The sequence below is a fragment of the Cryptotermes secundus genome, unplaced genomic scaffold (genome assembly GCF_002891405.2).
Source record: "Cryptotermes secundus unplaced genomic scaffold, Csec_1.0 scaffold112, whole genome shotgun sequence".
Taxonomy (NCBI): domain Eukaryota; kingdom Metazoa; phylum Arthropoda; class Insecta; order Blattodea; family Kalotermitidae; genus Cryptotermes; species Cryptotermes secundus.
In genome coordinates, this window is record NW_019718271.1 from 1,258,098 (window position 1) to 1,279,983 (window position 21,886).

The 21,886-nt window shown below is 39.4% G+C and overlaps 1 protein-coding gene across 1 annotated transcript in view; it reads right to left on the minus strand.

Annotated features, from left to right (window-relative positions):
* The window catches only part of LOC111871957 (ATP-binding cassette sub-family D member), a 51,858-nt gene continuing 29,972 nt past the window's right edge, over nt 1-21,886 (minus strand). The window contains exons 4-11 of the mRNA XM_023865425.2: nt 19,088-19,262; nt 16,766-16,881; nt 15,238-15,412; nt 10,605-10,848; nt 7,414-7,644; nt 4,835-4,960; nt 3,305-3,455; nt 1-1,006 (exon numbers count right to left, since the gene is read on the minus strand). Coding sequence (XP_023721193.1) covers nt 947-1,006; nt 3,305-3,455; nt 4,835-4,960; nt 7,414-7,644; nt 10,605-10,848; nt 15,238-15,412; nt 16,766-16,881; nt 19,088-19,262 — 1,278 coding nt within the window. The 3' untranslated portion in view covers nt 1-946. The remainder of the gene's footprint in view (nt 1,007-3,304; nt 3,456-4,834; nt 4,961-7,413; nt 7,645-10,604; nt 10,849-15,237; nt 15,413-16,765; nt 16,882-19,087; nt 19,263-21,886) is intronic.

The following is a 21,886-nucleotide window of genomic DNA, read 5'->3' on the forward strand; positions in this document are numbered from 1 at the left end:
ACTGAAGTAGTGTAGACAAAGATTTAAAAGCACGAGTAATGTGGCTGTGCCTTGAGAGTTTTATCTTCTTGGATACAGCGCCATACAGTCCATGAAAGTCAACCAACAATTTGGAGAAACATGTTGTCTCCATCTTCAGGGTCAAAGAGCAAGCTGAACAAGAAACGAGCGTGAAAGCATGTGGTGAGCAGCAAGGTGACATGTTCCTCAGAAATGTTGGTTGACTTTCAATAGACTACACAGCATAAGAACTCTTCACAACCACCGCTGTCAGAACCTCAAATCTTATATGTACTGCCTTGTTCTTAGTTTTCTAAACATACTAAGTTTCACTTTTGCTTTAGGAAGAAAATAAAAAATCAAAATGCTCTGCACTATGATATAAGAAAACAGAATAAACTGCAGCACAACAAAATCGTAATACTACTACTGAAAGCACTGGTCATGATTCACATAAACAAATATGAACATCAAAAATTTCCATATAATTTATATGATGTATAATTATGAATAAAAATGTTCTGATATAAACCCTGTAATACGTAATATTTGAGAAAAATTTTCAATAGATTTTCAAGAAATGCTACAGTGAGCATGAGTATACCTTTCCAAACATATACATCTAAGGGATATTCTTATATTATAATAATAGTTAAATATAATATTTCGAACTTTGAGAGTGCCATGCACTCTTCACCTGATGATACGATAATATACTATACAGGCCTTAAATAGATTCTACTTAGTTTCATAGATATAAAAGAAGTCTGAAGATTCGAAAGAGAAATGACAAAGATAAAAGAAGCGTCCTCAATAAAACTACTTTCAACTTGAATTGTTGTACAGAATAATGTTTATATTATTCTTAAAATTGGAAGGTACCAGTGTAAAAAGATTTGGTAGTCTTGTGGAGTAATCTTATCATACAGAAATTATGGACTTGTGCTCAATCTGTAGTTTCCACAGGAATGGAAGACGTGTCTTCACCCAACACCTTGCACAGCTCCTGAAATCAGTTATTTTTTGGGAATAATGTTACTCTTATATAAAAATGCACTGAATATCTAGGATCATAGTTTCCACTTAGTGTTAGCACTGTACTAAGCAGAATACCGTGTTCTGGGATGTGAAACCATGTAGTCTGGCATAAGTTCACTACCATTTTGAAGGAACATACTGCCTCCATCTTCAGGGTCAAACAAGTGACAAGCCAAACCACTGTGACTCTGAATATGGACGCAGTTATGTTTCTCTGAAATGTCTCTTGAACTTTTATCAGACTGTACAATGTCAAATCTCAGAACACAGTCACAACTGTGAGAATCTCAAATTCAACTACACCAAGCATTCCCAATACATTGGTACAGATACCCATAAAAGTCAAGAAGACTATGGTCTAATTAGGGATTTCACTCTTTTTGTGTTGCGTATTGGTGAATGCCAACAGATAGCTTTGAGGACAAGCCAGAAACATATATTATTCACTGTCTTCTAAGCGGAATGCAATAGCATATTTAGTTGAGGCACTATGCTACAAGCTGGAAGGTCATGAGTTCAATTCCTGATGAGGTCATTGTATTTTTTCAACTGATCTAATCCTTCCAGCTGCAATATGGCCCTGAGGGTTGACTCACCCTCTACCAGAAATGAGTACCAAGAATCTTCCTGGTGGGGGTAAAGGTTGGCTGGCACGTTAAGGCTGACAACCTCACTGCCAACTGTCTAGAAAATGTGAGAGCCTCGATGTCTCACAACCCTGTGGGCCTCCAAAGCCTATTACAGGGACAGCTTTACCTTTACCCTTACTGTCTGCTAAGTGTCCAGCATACTGCCTGGCTTGCATCTTCATCTTCAGGTAATGATCTCTTAAATTCTCTGAAATGTCAGTAAGCCAGCCTACTGCAACGTGGTGTGATGTCATTACCCCAAAAGGGAAATCTGAGTCTTCTGTGTCTGTGGACTGCCTGAATTTAAGTAAAGAGTGTGGAAGCATATGGGCCGTTACTTCCAATGTCATCACCCCTTCTATGAAATGCAAATTTTCCATTTGTTTTTCATGCTTGACTTTGATATGGTTGTTTCTTTTACAAGGTGACAATAAAAGCAAATCAAATGACAATGGTGTATTATATTGACATTAATAATAATGCATTCCTTTGTTAGTTTATCACTGTCCTGTTCGATAAATGAAACAGTCACTCGCCGTTGTCATAGGGAGTTCTCATGCATTCAGTCTAGTATACCAAAAGAAATTTTAAACAGTTTACAGTTTCCTGTGGTATTGCAAAGTTAAGTATGCTACAACATAATTAATGCTGCTCTCATAAAGGTTAAATTGGACAAGTGACTGGAAGCAACGAACAGCACCAAGAAATTAATGTCATGCCATACAAGAGAATAATATTAAAATGGACATTAGAGAATGGGGATGTGAGGATGCTGACTAGATTCATCTGGCTCAGGATAGGGACCAATGGTAGGATCTTGTGAACATGGTAATGAACCTTTGGGTACCATAAAATGCTGAGGATTTCTTGAGTGGTTGAACAACCATTGGCTTTTCAAGGACAGCTTCATGTGCATACTGTATGATCATTCAAACACAAGTGACCCCAGCTGTGCATTGTGTATCATGAGTACACCTAACAATGTGTTATGTGTTGTCATTAGAAATAACACTGCTGAGAAGTTTGTTACTCCATCTGATGACATGTATCTCAAAAACCAAGCATCTCAGAACACCTGTTACATAATATTTTCACTTCATTTTTAACACTTCACATTATGGACAGCCTGTGTAAAAATTTCACTTCACCCTGTATAACCAAGCCATTGCTATGAGATTTCTTAAACTTATACCATTATAAACCTCTCCATTTAATAATCAAAAAACAAACAAACTCCGTGGTTTTAGTCCGGAACGAACTATACCAAACGGGCAACTGCTGCTTGTTGGCGAAGTTAGTGCCAACTTTAGCAGATAGAGGTTGTCACATGGTCAGTGTAACGGATCCCACGGCCATTAATCTTGGTTTTTCTAGACCAGAGCTGTTATTTCCTTGAAATAGCTCCTCAATTATCCTCACAAGGCTGAGTAGACCCCGTTCCAGACCCACTACTTCTAGAAAATCTGGTAGCGCCAGGAATCAAACCCAGGAGCTCTGGATCTGTAGCCAGGAACTCTGACCACTACACCACAGAGGTGGTCCCATTTAATAATCATCATGCTAAAAATTAATGACCATAAAATACGTGTCAGAACTGTCAGAAAGTTCAATTTATTTTTTCATATCAGATCACTGACCTTGAGTCTTTCCTGAGCATCTGGAACACCTGCAAGTTGAGCTTCCAGTTTCTCTTTCTCTTCTTTCAGAGAGAGACGAGCTGTTGAGTCCAGTGACTCCAGCTTCCAACCACCCTCTCCATCAAACTGCAGGAGATGTGTATGAAACTTCCTGCACATACAAAATATAAACAATTAGCATGCTATGCTACCAACAGGATAGAGGATATGTGGCCTGAAGACAAGATGAAATGAATTAAGTAATTCTGCAATTCACATGACAAACTCAATTATGACTAGGAAGTTTATAGAAATGAAGCCCAAGAAAATTAGAGGAATATACTGTTAAGTGTATGGGTGACTTATAAGACGGTGTTTGGATTGGTAACTGAATTTATTGATCACTCTTTGTGCAATCACTCATAATCACAATAAATCTGATTTGATTTCTGACTCAATTCTGACTGGACTAAGTGTCTCTTCTGATCTGAAATGATCTACAACTGGCTCCAGTCTGAGTTTCCTGTTATACGAGGGGCGTTCAAGTTCTAAGGTCTCCGATTTTTTTTCTCAGGACTGGGAGCAGATAGACACATGCGGTTTAGTTTAAAATACGTGTGCACTCTTTGTGAATGCGTGACAGAGATGGCAGCACTGTACAGCACACAGAACTCTAGTGGTGGCGGTGAGAGTGAGCAGTGTTTTTGATACTTAAAACGGCGACGTTTTCGTTACAATAACAGCGAGTAATTATTCGTTTTCTCCACTTGCGTGACGTGACACGCATTGAAATTCATCGCCAGTTGAGTGAGACATGTGGTGATGGTGTCATGAATGTGAAAAATGTACGTTTGTGGGTGTGACAGTTCAAAGAAGGCCAAATGTCGTGTGACAACGAATCAAAACAATCTCGGCCTTGCACCAGCTGGTCTGACAACATGTTCGACCGAGTTGAGAAAGTTGTTTTGGAGGATCGCCGATTGAGTGTGGAAAACATTGCCTCCAAAGTTGGCATTTCCGTGGGATCTGTGCACACAATCCTGCATGAAGACCTGCGAATGTCCTCCAGGTGGGTGCCACAAATGCTGGTGGACAACCACAAGGCTGTGCATGGCAATTTGCCAGGCGATGTTGACACGTGATGAAGGCATGAATGGGACTTTGTTTTCATCAGTTGTGACAATGGATGAGACATGGATGCCGTTTTTCAATCCTGAAACAAAGCGCGATTTTCCAGTGGTCAAAACAGACTTCTACAGAAGCGTTCATAGCGGCCATGGAATCAAGGTGTCGACGTTGTGAAAAATGTGTATGGCTGCAGGGAGATTACGTTGAAAAGTGACAGACGTTTCAAATTGTTTGTATGGTTATTGTGTGAGAAAAAAAAATCGGAGACCTTAGAACTTGAACGCACAACGTATAATATAGGGACAGACTGACTTGCACTGTCAACCTTCTGGCTTGTAGCATAGTGCCCCCTGAATAACAGTATAAATGAGAGAAGTTTACAATTGTAACACAAACTTCACAATTTCCACATGACATACTCACCACAGGGATGGTCTGTGCGTAATGGTGAGAAGCGTGATGCCAGCTACTTTTGCTTCCTGATAGATATTGCTCTCTACATCAATGCTGACTGCACTGGTGCATTCATCCAACAAAGCAAATTTAGGCCTGATGGAAAGAAAAAGTTGTCACTATCCTTCTATCAGTGTAGTAAGATGGATGAAATTAACATTTGAATCTTATGTGCTAGAGGCAGAATTTCAACACTCTCTCTTATCCTTTAAGAAATTAAAGACTTATAAATTGGACTTAAATTTGAGAAAGAAACTAGTGAAATGCTACATTTGGAGCATAGCTCTGTATGGGGCTGAAACTTGGACACTTAGGGCAGTAGATCAGAAACACCTGGAAAGCTTCGAAATGTGGTGTTGGAGAAGGATGGAGAAGATCAGTTGGACCGATTATGTGAGAAATGAAGAAGTGTTAATTAGAGTCAGTGAGAAGAGGAATATCCTACACGAAATAAGAAAACAGAAGGCTAATTGGATTGGTCATATCTTACGCGGTAACTGCCTTCTAAAAGAAGTTACTGAAGGAAAGATAGAGGGGTGGATAGAAGTGACCAGAAGACGAGGAAGAAGACGTAAGAAGATGCTGGATGACCTTGGGGACAGAAGAGGATATTTTCATTTGAAGGAGAAAGCTCTAGATCGCATTAAGTGGAGGAACTGTTTTGGAAGAGACTGTGGACCTGTCGTCTTGACAGATTACAGATGAATGAATGAATTTAAAATTAGAGTGCAACCTCAATACAAAACTGGTGTTAGGGGATGGGCTAAACGCCTTTTTATAAAACACTGCACAACTTACAGATAATACCCCTCCAAGTAAAAGCAGATGATAATGGGTCATTTTTAACCCTTCCACATAAGAACTGTACTGACACTGTTTAAGTTGCATATTGCTAGTGTTATAAATGAGAAACAATACCCATTTGTATTCATGCTTTGTAGAAATCTGGTGAAATCCTTTGAGCCACATATTACCAACTGAGAGAATACAGTGACCCTTATAGGTCTTCTCTATTGTCCAAAAACAGGAGACTTCTTCAACTTGCTTACCGTCACAAATACCAGAAACTTTTCTTTAATAGATTTATACAAACCTATGCAAGGAAAGTAGAAAATCACAATCACAGACTCTGTTGTTACTGACATCTGTCTGTCACTGTCAGTACTTTCTGATTCCAAAATGAAGCAGAGCAGAATGATGTATTTGCTATGTATAATAATTCTTTAAACAATGCAGCCAATACGAATGCTCAGAAGTGATCAAACTATTTTCTTTTGACAAAAATGTCACCTAATTGACAACTGTGACCTTCTGCTGGTGTTCAGTATTAATCATTGGCCCATCCTGTAATTTGGCATTAATATTAATAGAAAATCATGAATGGTTGACAAGACACGGTAATGCGCAGCTTGTATTTAATATTTGAGTTGTGGCCCTATCACTCAGTAAACATAAGCAACAGAATTTTTATCTGTTTCATGAAACATAAATATTTTTAAACAATAACATGCAATAGCTGTATAGAACTGTCCTGAAAAATACAGTAAAAACTTACTAAATGTCAAGCACTCCAAAAAGATGCATGCTTTTTTAACACCTTAATTTCGAAACTGAAAATCATTGCAAGTTTCTTCAATTTAAACTAAACATTTCAGTGATAAAATGTAAGGTAACTCAAGTTTTCATGCTCTATGTAAAATCTGATGGGTCTACTGAAGGCACTACCAGCAAATACGATGAGAAATGTGGTTATGGCATACATTTTATCATGTTCAGACTCTGAATGAATACATACCACCATTTTTAAATTGATCTGGAAAGTATGTATAGTCTGTGTAAATACTATACTAACACAGGTCGCATATTGGCATGAAAGCAAAGTAAAGTTTCTCTCTGTATAGTGTACATAATACTGTTTAATGAAATAAAATCTATCAATATATCTTTAGAAACACAATCTGTGATTAGTGTTTGACTACACGGGAAACTGTTCCATGGAATCTTATGAAGAACTTGATACTGATATGGTATGCACCCTAAGCGGCCTCCGTAGTCTAGGGGTAACGTTCCCACTTCATGACTCAAGGTATGCGGGTTCAAACCCGGCGGAGGTCGTGGAACTTTTAAGGGCAGAAAAATTCAGGGAACAAGTCCTCCGGGAGGGACTTTAAGCCGTGGGTCCCGTGTCGTAGATTTACGGCACGTAAAAGATCCTCATGTCTCTAGGAGACCTCTGAGCAAAATTAGGTAAAAAGTTTCCTGCCCAAGTAGTGTCCAATGCCTCCGGTAGATGGGGAAGTATCAGGTACCACTGCCAGTAGAGGAGCTGGACTCGCTGGCTGAACAGGGCTGATAGCAAGCACCAGTACCGGAAGGGTATGGCGACTGGCAGAATATCAAAGGGGGACATACAATAGATCAACAACTGGTCGCGGTGCATGGGGAAACCCACCCCCTCCAATAACGAATGAATGAATGGTATGCACCCTACAATTTGTTTCACTACATTTACTGGTTTGAGGGGTTATCTTTGAAACAAAGAAACAGACCTATGATAGAAGAGCCTGGCCATTGCCATGCGCTGCTTTTCACCACCAGACAGGACATCCTTCCAATCCGTGGCTACATGCCATCCGCCTTCACGTTCCACAATATGATCAAGGTGTACAAGCCTCAGGCAGCGTTCCAGGTGCCCCAGAGTCATGCCTTTCCTCCTCATGTCAGCCACTGTATCTGGGTAGATCACTTGATCTGCTAGAGACCCCAATGACATGTATGGTCTGGAAAACACACATTAAGTTCTACACGGTGTGTACCCACTTGACAATTTGGAAGGATATAAGATATTTTATATCTTAAAAGTGTGCAAAGGAAAATCGCAGGAACAGAGGTGAAAAAATAATGAGCATTTATCAAAGTGAGGAACCATAACGGAACAAAAATTTATTTACAGCTCCTAACTTGCATGCAGTAATAGAATAGTGTGAAAAACAGGTCATCCTCACCTCAAGGTAAAAAAATGACTCCAATAAAATAATTACAATTATATTAGCTATCTGTCTCACTAAAAGGAAAAAAAAAAATTCAAAATATGTGCCTTCCCAGAGGCCAAGTGGACTGTCAAGATGTCATAACTCACAGCTTCTGGTAGCAAAATAATACAGTTCTGTATATAAGTAAACAGTTTACATAAGAAATAAAGGTAAAAAGGTAAAGTTGTCCCCATATTTAACTAATTAAGCACTATGCAATGAAGGCGCATGGGGGAATGGATGTATAGATCCACATTTTCTTGATCTTGGCACTAGTTGGAGGTGAGTGGTCAACATCACGCCCTGGCCGCTTTATCCCAGGGGAAAAAGCCCCTGGTACCCATTGAATATGAGGCTGGGTGGGCCCCAGAGCTGGTCTGAACGACATGGAGAAGTGAAAATTCTTGCCCCCCACCGGGACTTGAACTCCGATCCCTTGGACCTCCAGCCCACGGGCAGTCACTATACTGACTGAGTTATTGTGGCTCTCTTATGAAATAAAGAAATAAGAATAAAATTAAACTACATCTTCTGGGAAAATCCACTGGGGGCAGACATACCATAGCAAAGGCAGTTAGTTGTCACCTTCAAACTGTGGTTTGATCCCAGTTCAGGTCATGGGAGATTTCTGATGGAAAAATGTGGCACTGGGGGCATGTTTTCTCTGAATGCTTCAGGTTTTCCCTGTCAATTCTCATTCCACTAACTGCTCCATATTCATTAATCATCCTGTCATTGACACTATACAGACCTGATACTGACAGTGTCATTAATTTGATTTGTTTCATTCTGGTCCGTCACACTAACAATTACAAAGACAAAAACAACACCATCCAGTGTGACTATTTAAGTTTTATCACTTGAAAACTCATCATCCTTACATGTTTCGATCCCTACGGATCATCCTCAGAGGGCATCAATACTTTTTCCGGAAACTACTATTATAATAGGTGTTAAATTACATACATACACATATAACGTCCGAAATACACAAAGTGCACAATGTTCAACTTTTCACAGTCACAGCAGCCTTCCTGGTATTAAAATTTTTAAAGTTTTTTAAAAACTTTGTTGTTTAAGATTAAAATTTATAAAACATGTAGGTTCATGTCAATTCTCCTATTGTCTTTCTTGGAGGTGGCTCATCATGTGCCGCCTGTCTATCTTGAGAAAGGAGATTCTTAGGAGAATTGACACGAACCTGCATGGTTTATAAATTTTAATCTTAAACAACAAAGTTTTTAAAAAACTTTAAAAATTTTAATACCAGGAAGGCTGCTGTGACTGTGAAAAGTTGAACATTGTGCACTTTGTGTATTTCGGACGTTATATGTGTATGTATGTAATTTAACACCTATTATAATAGTAGTTTCTGGAAAAATTATTGATGTCCTCTGAGGACGATCAGTAGGGATCGAAACATGTAAGGGTGATGAGTTTTCAAGTGATAAAACTTAACTAGCCACACTGGACAGTGTTGTTTTTGTCTTTGTAACTGTCATTAATATAACAAACTAAAAAAGAAGAAGAAAGCACCGGGGCTAAGTATGTAAATATTCCCTTCTCTTTCTTTTCAAGCCACATCATAAGCCTTTCTACAAATGCTGATAGAAATATTATTTTCAGTGTTAAACTACAAGACTTCGAGGCTGTATCTAGTAAATGTAACATAAGTTTGAATCTGTGCTAGTGAAAACAAGGCATAGGAATATTAAACTGATTAACTATTAATTCACAGTTTCTTATGGCCTCATCATACAGACTAATTTTTATTTTTCCCCCTTGGCACTACAGCCCCAGTGGGCCTAGGCCTACCTCCATGAACTTCTCCGTTCACTTCAGTTTTTCTAGATCTTACACATTTGGTAGGACTCCTTGGGCGGGTGATCAGCTCGTCACAAGGCCTCTACCTGTACACAAACACAGAAAAACGCACACACACAAACTAAACATCCATGCCCTGAGTGGGATTCGAACCCACGATCCCGGTTTCCAAGTGAGCAAAGACAGTACATGCCTTAGACTGCTCGGCTACCATGACCAGCCTCATACAGACTAATAATCTAAACAAAATAAGGTAAAGGTAAAGTTATCCCTGTGCTTAACTAATCAAGCACTACACCATGAAGGCATATGTGGGAGTGGATTTATAGATCCACGTTTTCTTGACCTCGGCACTAGCTGGAGGTGAGTGAAGAAGAGTAAGAATCATAAAATTTTCCCAGATACACAGTTGCTCTTTCTCACATACACACACAGACATGAACACATACTTGCTGTACACATAACACTCAGCTTTTGCAGCTGAGGTAAGATTTAAAGACGGCTTGTAGCATGCCTGGCACGTTAACAACAACAACACCATCAAAACAAATATACTGTCCTCAATGCTTCTTATCAGCCTTTCTCCACAAGAAATAAATACAAATAAATGAATAAATAAAAAATAAAAATACAACTGATTTCTTCTTGGAATTTGAAGCGGTATGTAAAGTAATATTTATACTGATTATCTGAACTGCCACACTGTTTCCTCGTACAAATACTCCATTATCAATTTCAAGGTGAAAAAAGACAATTTTATTTATTTACATTTTCATTTCTTAAAATTATGCATGTGAGCATGACGTGCACCTCAGCAAAACCCATGTCACTGAATGTACTGAGAACTGACATCATGAATCCATGTCTTACATCTCTGAACTGACCTCTGAGGAATGTAAAACATATCAGAACTGGCCGGCTTCCTCATCTCCCCACTGTAAACTGGCCAAAGTCCACTTAATATCCTAAACAAAGATGATTTGCCGCAGCCATTGGGTCCAGTAATAAGCAGATGCATGCCAGGGGTGACTGTGAGAGTGAGGTTAGGACAAACCACATCACAGTTGGGTGTCACAATTGGCACATTCTCCAGTACTATAGTTCCATCCCTTGTCTCACGAACAACACCTTAACAAAAAAGAGAAACAAATAATTTCAGTTCAGTTACATAACAAACACTCTTATGGTGATTAAATCAGATAGGCAGAAACAGTGTCATGCAACACACATGGGAGGAACCAGAAATGCAAGCAGAACTTCAGACAGATTTTCTTATGGTCAGATATTTGAAGCTTCAAGATGTATGGGAAGATAATATTATGGAACGTGAATTTCACTGAAAAGACCAAAGACAAAAGTTAAATGTGGGCTTTTGCAGTGATGTTATAAACTTTCTATTTCCATAACAGCAGGGAATTTCTTGAACAGAGGAATGTCTACTGACTGCTCCAAGAATATCCTGTACCAGGCTAGACATCACATTAATTGATTTTAACACTGTTCTGATCTTGCTGATGCTACCTGAGCTAAAAGTTCATTATACTTGTAACTTGGTAAAAAAGTAAAGGCATCCCTGTAACAGGCTGTGGAGGCCCATAGGGTTTGGAGACTTCGAGGCTTCCACATTTTCTAGACCCTCAGCTCACAAATGGAGATGAGGCTGTCAGACTTACGCACCACTCACCCTTTACCTCCCCAGGAAGATTCCTGGTACTCATTTCTGTTAGAGGCTGAGTTGACACCAGGGCCATAGTATGGCTGGAAGGATTACGTCAACTGAAAAAATCCACCTGATCGGGATTTGATCCTATGACCTTCCAGCTTTTAGCACTGTCATTTCTTTCAATCTGTATTAACATATGAATCCATGATTCATTTTGTGTGTCCATTCTCACCTTCTTCATGTTGCAAGTATATCTACTCAGTTGCGTGCCAAGTAGCAAATGACACTCACTGTTAGACAAAAGGTGTATATGACTAAATTATTTTCAAGGGCACACCATAGCTCAGGTGGTGAGTCGCTGGCTTCGCACCACAGCGGCCCAGGTTCTAGCCTGTGTCAGGTCATGTGGGATTTCTGATGGACAAGGTGACACTGGGGCAAGTTTTCTCCGAGTACTTCAGTTTCCCCTGCTAATCTTGTTTCCACCAGTTGCTCCACAATCATCATCTTAACATCTGGGGCTGGTACAATAGGCCAGTAGCAGCCACAGTACTGAGTGGACTCAGTCTCACCCCACCACCACCACCACCACCACCATCACCAACAAGAACAATAATGCTATTCTCAGAATTCATATTTAACTAGGCACATGATAACTTTTACTTTCTAAACCACAAATATGGGTCAATGGATCTAAATTTCTCTAACGTGAAACTAAATATTTATTAACATAAATTAAAGAGGAGAACAATTTAATTAGCGTACAACATAGACTCTTGATTATGTGGGATACTGGAGGGAAGGAACAGCATGGATAATGCAAAACAAGAGTCAAATTATCTGGTAGTTTACTACATATAAATAAGAAAGGACAAATTTTAAAACTGATACAAAAACTAATTGCAGAATTATAAAAAAAGAAACTATGGAGTACTTTATAATATTTTGTTGATGTTTCCCTCTCTTCCAAACAATAAAACAAGCAAACCTTCAAATCAAACAGCAGGTACTGACTATTTTGATTTCCTGAATTAATAATTTTGCTTTACCCTCATGCCTGTTTGTTTCTACTCTTTGGCCTTGTTCTCACAGGACGTTGGTCTATGCCCCATAACTGAGTCCAGATCACCAATGGAATTTTACAAGTAAAATGTAAAAGTAAAGCTATCCCTGTACCAGGCCGTGGATGCCCATAGGGTTGTGAGACGTTGAGGGTCCCACATTATCTAGACAGTCGGCTCAAAGATGGCGTAAGTTTCTCAGCCTTACGCGCCGGCCACACTTTACTCCCCAGGAAAATTATTTAATTAATTCCTGGTACTCATTTCTGTTAGAGGCTGAGTCGACCCCAGGGCCATAGTGCGGCTGAAAGGATTAGGGCAATTGAAAAAAATCCAATGACCTCATCGGCACTTGAACCTGTGACCTTCCGGCTTGTAGCATAGCCCCTCAACCAACTAAGCTATCACGTACAAACTTTCTGTATGTTACAGAGGTCAGTTAACTCAGCTGCAGGAAGTATTTCCTTATTAAAATTCAAGCTTCAGCATATTTAATTATCTGAAAATACCTTTTTCCATTATTTTCTCATGTTAGTTGACCTTACCATATCATATGCTCCTAACACTTCACATAAGCACAGTAGACCACTGTAGGTCACGGTGCAAGGGCTGAGAAGGCCCACACCTTATACATTCATTCAACACTTCACATACAGCTTTACCAAAGAGCATTAAAGTTATCACGACTGAAAATATGAATTTATACGATGGAATACATCATCTGCATAATACTGTACAATCTCACTGCACACGATGCAGCTTAGTCACTCTCTTCTATATAACACTTATAAATAACTGGATGCAAAGAAGAGCTGATAGGGAGGAATGACAAAGTTCTTTGTGAGGTAGAAGTCACGACCTACAGGTTGTAACCACTCCACTGTCACTCACTACTTTAAGTATAATTAGAATCATCAGTACAAAAATTAATTGCAGATAACAAGTAAAACCAAGCCAGTGGGACATAGTCACCTTCTTGTTTGCAGGAATGGACTTATTCCAAATCTTACTGTTATGCAGGAATGACCTGTGGCTTTTTTTTTTTTTTTTTTTGGAAATTTTTTTTTCAAGTAGCACGGCGGCAAACTTTGAAAATTCAATCACTGACAGGCCCAGCACCTCGTAACTTAAAAGTAGGCATTCTTGAGACCCTCGCCAAGTGGGTTATCCATCAGTGTTCTGTCAAAAACGACGTGAGAACTTAAAGGTTCAAAGTCCCAAACTACAGCTAGCTGATTGGAGATCCAAAAATTGTGTGAACTCCTAGTTTTCAAAATTAGTCAATCAGTGGAATTAAGGGGGAACAACTTAGCTGAGGAACTGACGACCAAGGGACCTCAGTGTTTTCAGAGGTCAGTCGCCAAGTGAGTGGTCTGCTAACTCGTGAACAGTTTAGAAGCAAAATTTGTGTCACTGCTGTTCAGGACAAACCCTAAATTCAAAGGGCTAAAGTGTAAATTGTCCTGATAACTTCTGTTGTACCAGGACTGAGCTATATGAGGACTTATATATAAGCATCCTTTGTATTGACTGTGTGTGTTATCAGGTGAAGGAAAATTAATACCAATAAATGATCACAGTGTTTAAGTGCAAAGTAGCATCAAACCAACTACTCCCCCCCATCCTGAGCGAGGACCTATTGAGCGCTTTGAGAAGGATCTTAGCTTTACCCACAGCTGAACTAGTTAACTATCACCTTCACCCCCTTTCCAAATTAAACCTATGATTATTGTAAGCTGACACTAGCTGAGCTTACTGGCGCCCAACCCAAGAAGAAGAAAGAAGAAAGGGGCGATGAACGTGTGGCTAACCAACAAAGGGGAAGAGAAGATAAGTGAAGGGTGGTTATAAGGTCACAAGAAAGGAAATTGAAAAGAGTGCAAAAACGAGGAAGGCTAGCATCCAAAGTAAGCACTCTTCAAAACATAAAACACCCAAGGGACAAAATTAACATGTGTGTACAACAATTTCTTTGATGGTTAGTTTACTGCTGTTTCCGGAAGCATTACACTAAAAGTATAATAAAAAGGGATAATCTACTCGTACAATGTTGAGTTTGAGATTATCACAGAAGTGAACAAGAGGAGTGTTGGCAGATATAAGTCTGAAAACATTAACCACTTTCAACATTAACTAAGTTCTCCTGCCTCGCGATTACAACATGAATGTTTGTTGTAGGGTTATACAACATGAGAAAACAGGAATTATGGATTTATTAACCCTTTGACGTGGTCATTTAAATTCCGCGGCCGCGGCTCCTGCGGTAATATATTCAGCCGGCCATTTAAATTTTGCTCGAAAATTATTTATTCATCATTGTTCTTAAATTCTATGAGATAGGAACATGAAACTTTCACTAAAATGATCTTAAATGGTGGTTTTATAACCTTACCTTATAATATGGGCGCCCTGTATCTCGGCCATGGAAGCAGGTTGTTTAGTATTTCAGCAGTGAATGGTACGCCTTGAAGGATGAAACTTTCACTAAAATGATCTTAAATGGTGGTTTTATAACCTTACCTTATAATATGNACAACAGGCCAGTGAAAAATCTAACAATCTACAGCAAAACCATCAATTATTATGGGCGTTATAACATACGTGTGCAGCTGGACGAAACATACACGTCGAACCCCCCCAGACGATTTAAATCCCTGACGAAACACACACGACGAACCACGGCAACGGGTTAACAGTTGTATTCAATAAAGTGAAAGGTAAGTAAAACTCAAATCAGGAACAAGTATGTACAAAAAGCAATGAAGGTACTATACTGACATTTGTCAGCATTACCTTTCACGACAGGCTGTCCATTCTTGAACTCCATTCTGAAGGTACTGTTTTTAGATGAATGTTTAGATTCTGAAGTTGTCACAACAGTACGCTGGTATTTCCCATGGCTTGCATCTTCAAAAACGTCTAACATGTCTCCTACCCGTGAAGTATAACCGGCCAGTTCAACAATCTCCTAGAACACATAAAAATCTCATTTAACCCAGGGTAATCTAGATAAAAGAATATGGTAATTCTAATATTATATTTTAGCATCCTGTTCCATTGAGGCGACCTCCTCTGTGGTCTAGTGATCAGAGTTCCTAGCTACAGATTCCCGGCGCTACCAGATTTTCTGAGAAATAGTGGGTCCAGAACAGGGTCCATTTGGCCTCATGAGGATAACTGAGGAGCTATTTCAAGGAAACAGAGTCTCCAGTCTAGAAAACCGAAATTAACGGCCATGGGGATTCGTTGCACTGGCTAAGTGACACCCTCTATCCGCTAAAGTTGGCATTAACTTCCCCGACAAGCAGCGGTCACTAGGTTGGTACAGTTCGATTGCGGACTCAAGCCACAGAGTTTCTTATTTTGCACTGAAGTATAACTTATGGTCTTGTTTTCCATCTATGAGTGTTGGAACTTTAATAGTGGCAACTATTTATTTACAACCGATACAAAACAGACGCATGTTTCGAAGTTTTACTGCCCTTCAATGTAGTCACCAGCATTGTGTACGACCCGTTGCCAGCGATATGGAAGTCGTAGGATACCTTTAGCAACGCCTATTGTGGTGATAGTTCGAATGGAGCGGTCTACTGCCTGAAGAATCTCTGGAACAGTTCTGAAGCGAATGCCACAAAGTGGTTCCTTCATCTTAGGAATCAAGTCGAAGTCACAAGGGCTTAAGTCCGGGGAGTATGGTGGATGGTACAGCACTTCCCAGCCCCATCGATCGAACAAATCAGCCACAGCTTGCGCTGCATGCGGCCAAGCATTCTCCTGCATTGTCCCTTGTTGAAGGCTTTTACCCACCTTGCCACTGTTCTGTAAGGCAATGCAGATTTCCTGCAAGCCTCTTGAACACCTTGATGACACTGTTGTGCTGTACGGCCTCTGGCACATTCAATCTTTATCCAACTCCGTTGTTCCTGTTTCTAAAACATCGTGACAACACTACATTAGACCGCCAGCTAACACGAGTCTCTGTTCTTCTCGTCACTGTGCATGCACGTGATGTGGGAAGGGAGAGTACATTTGCTCTGAGGTAAGGTAGGTATGTAACTAACATGTGGTATAAGCGACATCATTTTGTTCCGTTGTATGGCGTCTCTACAGCAGTGTTGCCACTATTAAAGTTCCAACCCTCGTATAATGCAATAATATTAATTTAACAACATTAATTTGCATTTAATTCACTAAATGTCCATTAAATGTTTAAAATGTCATTAAATTACTAAATATATGTACATTCAGTGTTTATGCTACATATTTCAGCCACACAGGGCCATCTTCAGGCAAGGCACTTAGATGGAGAAAAGATCACTACCTTATATGAAGACATGAGTCTTTCAACAGCATCAGCCCCTGAGCTTAGGAGATTTCTTGCCGTTGTGAAGTACTGCGTTCTCTCACTCACTCCACCATCTGGTGAGGAATCATGTTCTAGAACAAGCACATCATATATCTTACTGAAATGATCCATAATAAAATGGCATTTTTACACTTCTATTTTATGGGTATTAGTCTGTGGAGGCAAATATCAACGCCAGTTGAAACAAGAATAAAAAATATGAGACCTGGTCATGATATTAAAATGTTAAACATAATTTCTGCAACATATTGAAACTCCTTCAAATTAAACATAGCTCATTATTTCATGGGTCATGATTCTTTCATAGCACCTTATGTGAATTAAGAACTAGAGGTATTATTATTTATTTGTTTATTTATTTATTTAAACTGCAAATGGGATTTTGCCTGGTGGCAGTGGCACTACAATAAGACACAACTCACAAATATACGCATCACACAAAATAACACACCACACTCAAACAAAACACAGCACACAAAACTACAAAAACAGCAAAGGATACACTAGCACACAGTAAATACAATGAAAATACAATTACAACTACAATTATATAAATTAATATTAATAAAAGATTAAGGATACTATACACTAAACAGTAATAGTACTGGAATGTGTAATGTCATGTTCTGATGCGCCCACATTTCACCATGTCTTTCTTTTATCCCACTTCACTTCACTTCACTTCACTTCACTGCCTTTTCGGATGATTTCTCCTACACCTTCACTTCACCTTATTTATTACTTTCCTAAGACTTTTCCTAAAATTACTTGATTTACAGGAGAGTCCCTAAAGCATCTGCAGGTAGGTGGTTCCAGAGATGGATGGTCCTATTTACAAAGGAATTTTCCTATACCTGTCTTTTGCTTTCTGCCCCTAATTTTCCTATTATGATCGATGTAATCTATCTCCTATAGCCTTCCAAGCCCATTCTTCCACATACGCTTTGAAGAGAGCACATATGTGAGCTATAATACAAAACATTTTCCTTCAAGATCTTCTAGTGGCCACACTATAGCTGCCAGTTAAAAATAATTCCAAAATTTCCACAATGGCAATAATTTTAGTTTGCACTTTTGCCATTACTGACCAATGTACTGGGAAGAAGTAAATTCTAAAAGTCGGAAATATGCAGCTCTTTCCTCATGGGGTTAACATTTTATCTTTGTTGTATGCATCCTGTTGTGTATCACTATGTGATATTATTATATAGCCATCAACACAACAAACTCCAAATAAATAAACCAATATTACTGAATTACCATTCATTTATTATTCTGTATCTGCCACATGTTCTGACCCAGTTGGATCATCATTAGGCAGTTTTCATGATAACAGCTCTTATTATTGGATTGTGTCCTAATATGGATCCATATTAGTAATTATATTCATATAAACATCGTTAAGAATTTCTGTGTCACATCAAGTTACAAACCTTTTGGAATATCACATAGCTCCAAAGAAGTGGACGACACCCATTATGAGGTGGAATAGGATTTTATGAAAAAATTTTAATGTATTTTAAGTATTTACGTTATTTTTCAGTGGACTGCTACACCCAGTTTTAGCGTACATCAGAGCAATGCAAAAGCTTGGATGCATTAAGACACCTGAAGATGGCCACTTAAGGCCGAAACGTGTTGTGTTAAGTGTTAAATGGTGAATAAACAACTGTTTCATTATTGACGGACTGTGGCTACATAGACGTTTAATTGAAGATTTTCAACAGGATGCTGAAAATACAGTTATACCACTTATAATTATATATTAATTTACCAGACAAATGTTCAATAGGACTACCGGCAGTTCATGCAACTGAAAATGAGTGTTACATTGAAGATTACTTCCCATATTTGGCAACTGAAAGCTTACATTCCAATGGATGCCACTGCATGGGCCACATTACGTGGATAATTCTGTATTTTATACATGTAACAGAAATATGATCAAATGAAGTACTGTCAATTACATGGGCTGAGATAGACATAATATCACTAGGAACAAATATACTGAAGAAGATAAGAATTAATTTGCTGCTACAATAAGAGAAAATAAATTACTTTTCTTGAAACATCAACACATGGGGGGATATAAAGAACTACACAGACATTCAAAGAAAATCAAAACTGTATATGTATGCAGACACAGAATCAAAATGATAGACTGCATTTTCTTACATCACAGCACAAAGCCAATGCCTTGGCACACCCTCCAACTAGTTCTCTGTAATACAAATTTTCTGACCTAATTTGCAGAAAGGATTTAAAATGTTTGTTCACCTTCACGATGACTGCTGGTGAGGATGGGAAGTGAGACCATGATCATTCCAGTACCACTCCATACATATTTCATGAGGAACTGTTCCAACATCACATACCAGAGGCGTTGGGAGAATATGGTGTTCATCTGGTCCACGAGGGAAGTATATGCCCTTTCTAGATGGCCCAACTCAACCTGAAAATCAGTGACATATCATGTAGAATTTGAGGTAGCAGAAGAAAGTCAAGACATTGGGGTAAAGGCTAGTGAGTGCCCAGAGAGGGCATATTCTGTGCCCTGATAAGAGCAGTGTGCATGGACCTGCATGATCCCATGGAGAACCCAGATCTGCTGTCATGTGATGGAGGCTTCCTGTGTTCTTTCAGGGACCAGATGAGAGGTTTCCATGGCCTATTCAGACAGAAGCCATCCTGCCTCTTCATAATGTTGGGATGGAGCTCAATCTCAATTGCCTCCCTGATGATGTGATCCACATATGTGAGTTTGGTGGCGAGGGTCGAGGTGTGCTGTAGCTGGATGCGATGCCCCAAGTTGATACTGTGCACAGCTACAGCTGACTTTCCTGGATGTTCTAGACAAATATGTCGCAGGTACTGCTTCAACCTGGTGTCAATCAAAAGGCCTGTCTGCCCAATGTATACCTGACCACACTCACAGGAGTTCCTGTACACTCCTGGAGTCTTCAGTCCCAGAAAGGAAACTGGAGATTTTCCTCGGAGGGAGACCACAGACTTGATGTTGTGCCAAGACAGCACTCACCAGCCACCATCCTGATGTCCCAGCTTCCTTCTGCTACCTCTGCTCTCTAATCCCCTCACAGCATACCTGCAACTCACTCACTTGACCTCTGTCCCTCATATATCATTTCCTTGCCCAGCACACCCTCGCTCTTTTCCTAGACCAGCAAAAACGTCCATTTTCAGGGCACGTCATATACTCATATTCTTGGCTCCTATTGGTTTTCTTGGTGGTTGTGTGAGAGACCAGTGATTTCATTCTATCCCATGGCGAGCCAATGGCAACTGAAGCCCACTCAACCAATTCACTCCTGTTTCCTGCATAATCCAAAATTTCTGGCCAGCCGATTACTTGGCTTGCCATCTAATTTCACACTGGTATCTTGCTCAGCTTATTCGACCCTGAACATGGAGGCAGTATGTTCCCCCAAAACGTCAGCTGACTTTCAACAGACTACATGGTGTTATATCCCAGAATACAGAACTCTTCAATGCCATATCATCTTTGCTTAACTGATGAAAGAATTACATCTAGTGGCGTGGTTCAATGGTTCACAGACATTCTTTATATTTGGCGTGCCTTATGTTCAAATCTTAGTCTGAAGCCTGGCTATTCTGATTAACAGCAGTTGCGATTTTATTCAGTCCCTCCAGGAAAATGGTTGGATAGTATCTCAAATTAGCTCATGACCACTTCTCTTCACATCCTTTACCTACCATCCTATCACTCAACATTATATAATCTGCATTACTGAAAGTATCATTAAATAAACAACACATATTTGATTTTAATTATTATGCACTCTTTTTTAATGATATATAAGTCATGCAGATAATACAGCATTATCATTAAAGGTACGCAACAAATCAACATTTACTCCTGTTTCAAGAAGCTATCCTGTCCATCCCACCAGAAGTTTTCTGTAAGTCTCTCTAGATGAAATCTAGAATATTATTTAGAATTAGATCAAGATTGCAGCTTCTTCTTCCCTTTTCCTTTCACCATTCAAAACTGCCACCACAGCTTTCATTCAATAATACATAATCTTCATGGCTGATTTAATCGTTGGATAGGAGAATATGTACCCTTCAAAACCAAAGAGGCTCCAACAAAAACAGAAGAATATCTGCCACTGCCACTCATCCAGCTTAGGACTCTTATGGTCTTTTCAGGTTTCCTCACATAAATTTTACATGAATTTTTCATCTCCGCCATGCATGTTACGTGGCACACCATTAAATTGGTTACACTAATAATATATGGTGACAAGTGCAAGTTAAGTTCTTAATTGTGCAGTTTTCTCCACCTTGTTACTTCACCCCTTTTTGGTCCAAATATTTTCCTTAGAACCCTATTCTCAAATATCCTCAATCCTTGTTATTTCCTTAGGGGGAGACAAAGACTTTCATACCCACTGGAAACAACAGTAAACAGGAAGCTAATTGAATGTTAGCAAGAAATCCCCAAATACTTGAAAGAAACTGTGATGCATGTTGAAACATAGCTGCACAACTAAACATGTATTCAGTAAACACTGTATAGTATGTTCAAGACTGATGTTATAATAGCACATGTAACATGGTACAGGGCATAGAATGGTTAATACTCAGTCCATACTTCATTAAATTCCATACTTTATAACTTTATATTAAAGGTAAAGCTATCCCTGTAACAGGCTGTGTACGCCCATAGGGTTGTGAGAGGTTGAGGCTCCCATATTTTCTAGTCAATTGGCTCACAGATGGCGGTAAGCTTGTCATCCTAACGTGCCAGCCACCCTTTATCCCCTCCACCCAGGAAGATTCCTGGCATTCATTTCTGTTAGAGGCTGAGTCGACCCCATGGCCATAGTTTGGCTAGAATGATTAGGTAAATTGAAAAATCCAATGACCTCATCAGGAACGGAACATGCGACCTTCCAGCTTGTAGCATAGTGCCTCAACCAACTACGAAACCGCATGACCCAGTAGGAAAATAATGACTTACTTAAACACTTGTCCGTCTTGACCTACGAGTAAAATAAGAACCAGAAATAACGACATCAAAAGTGGTAACAAAAT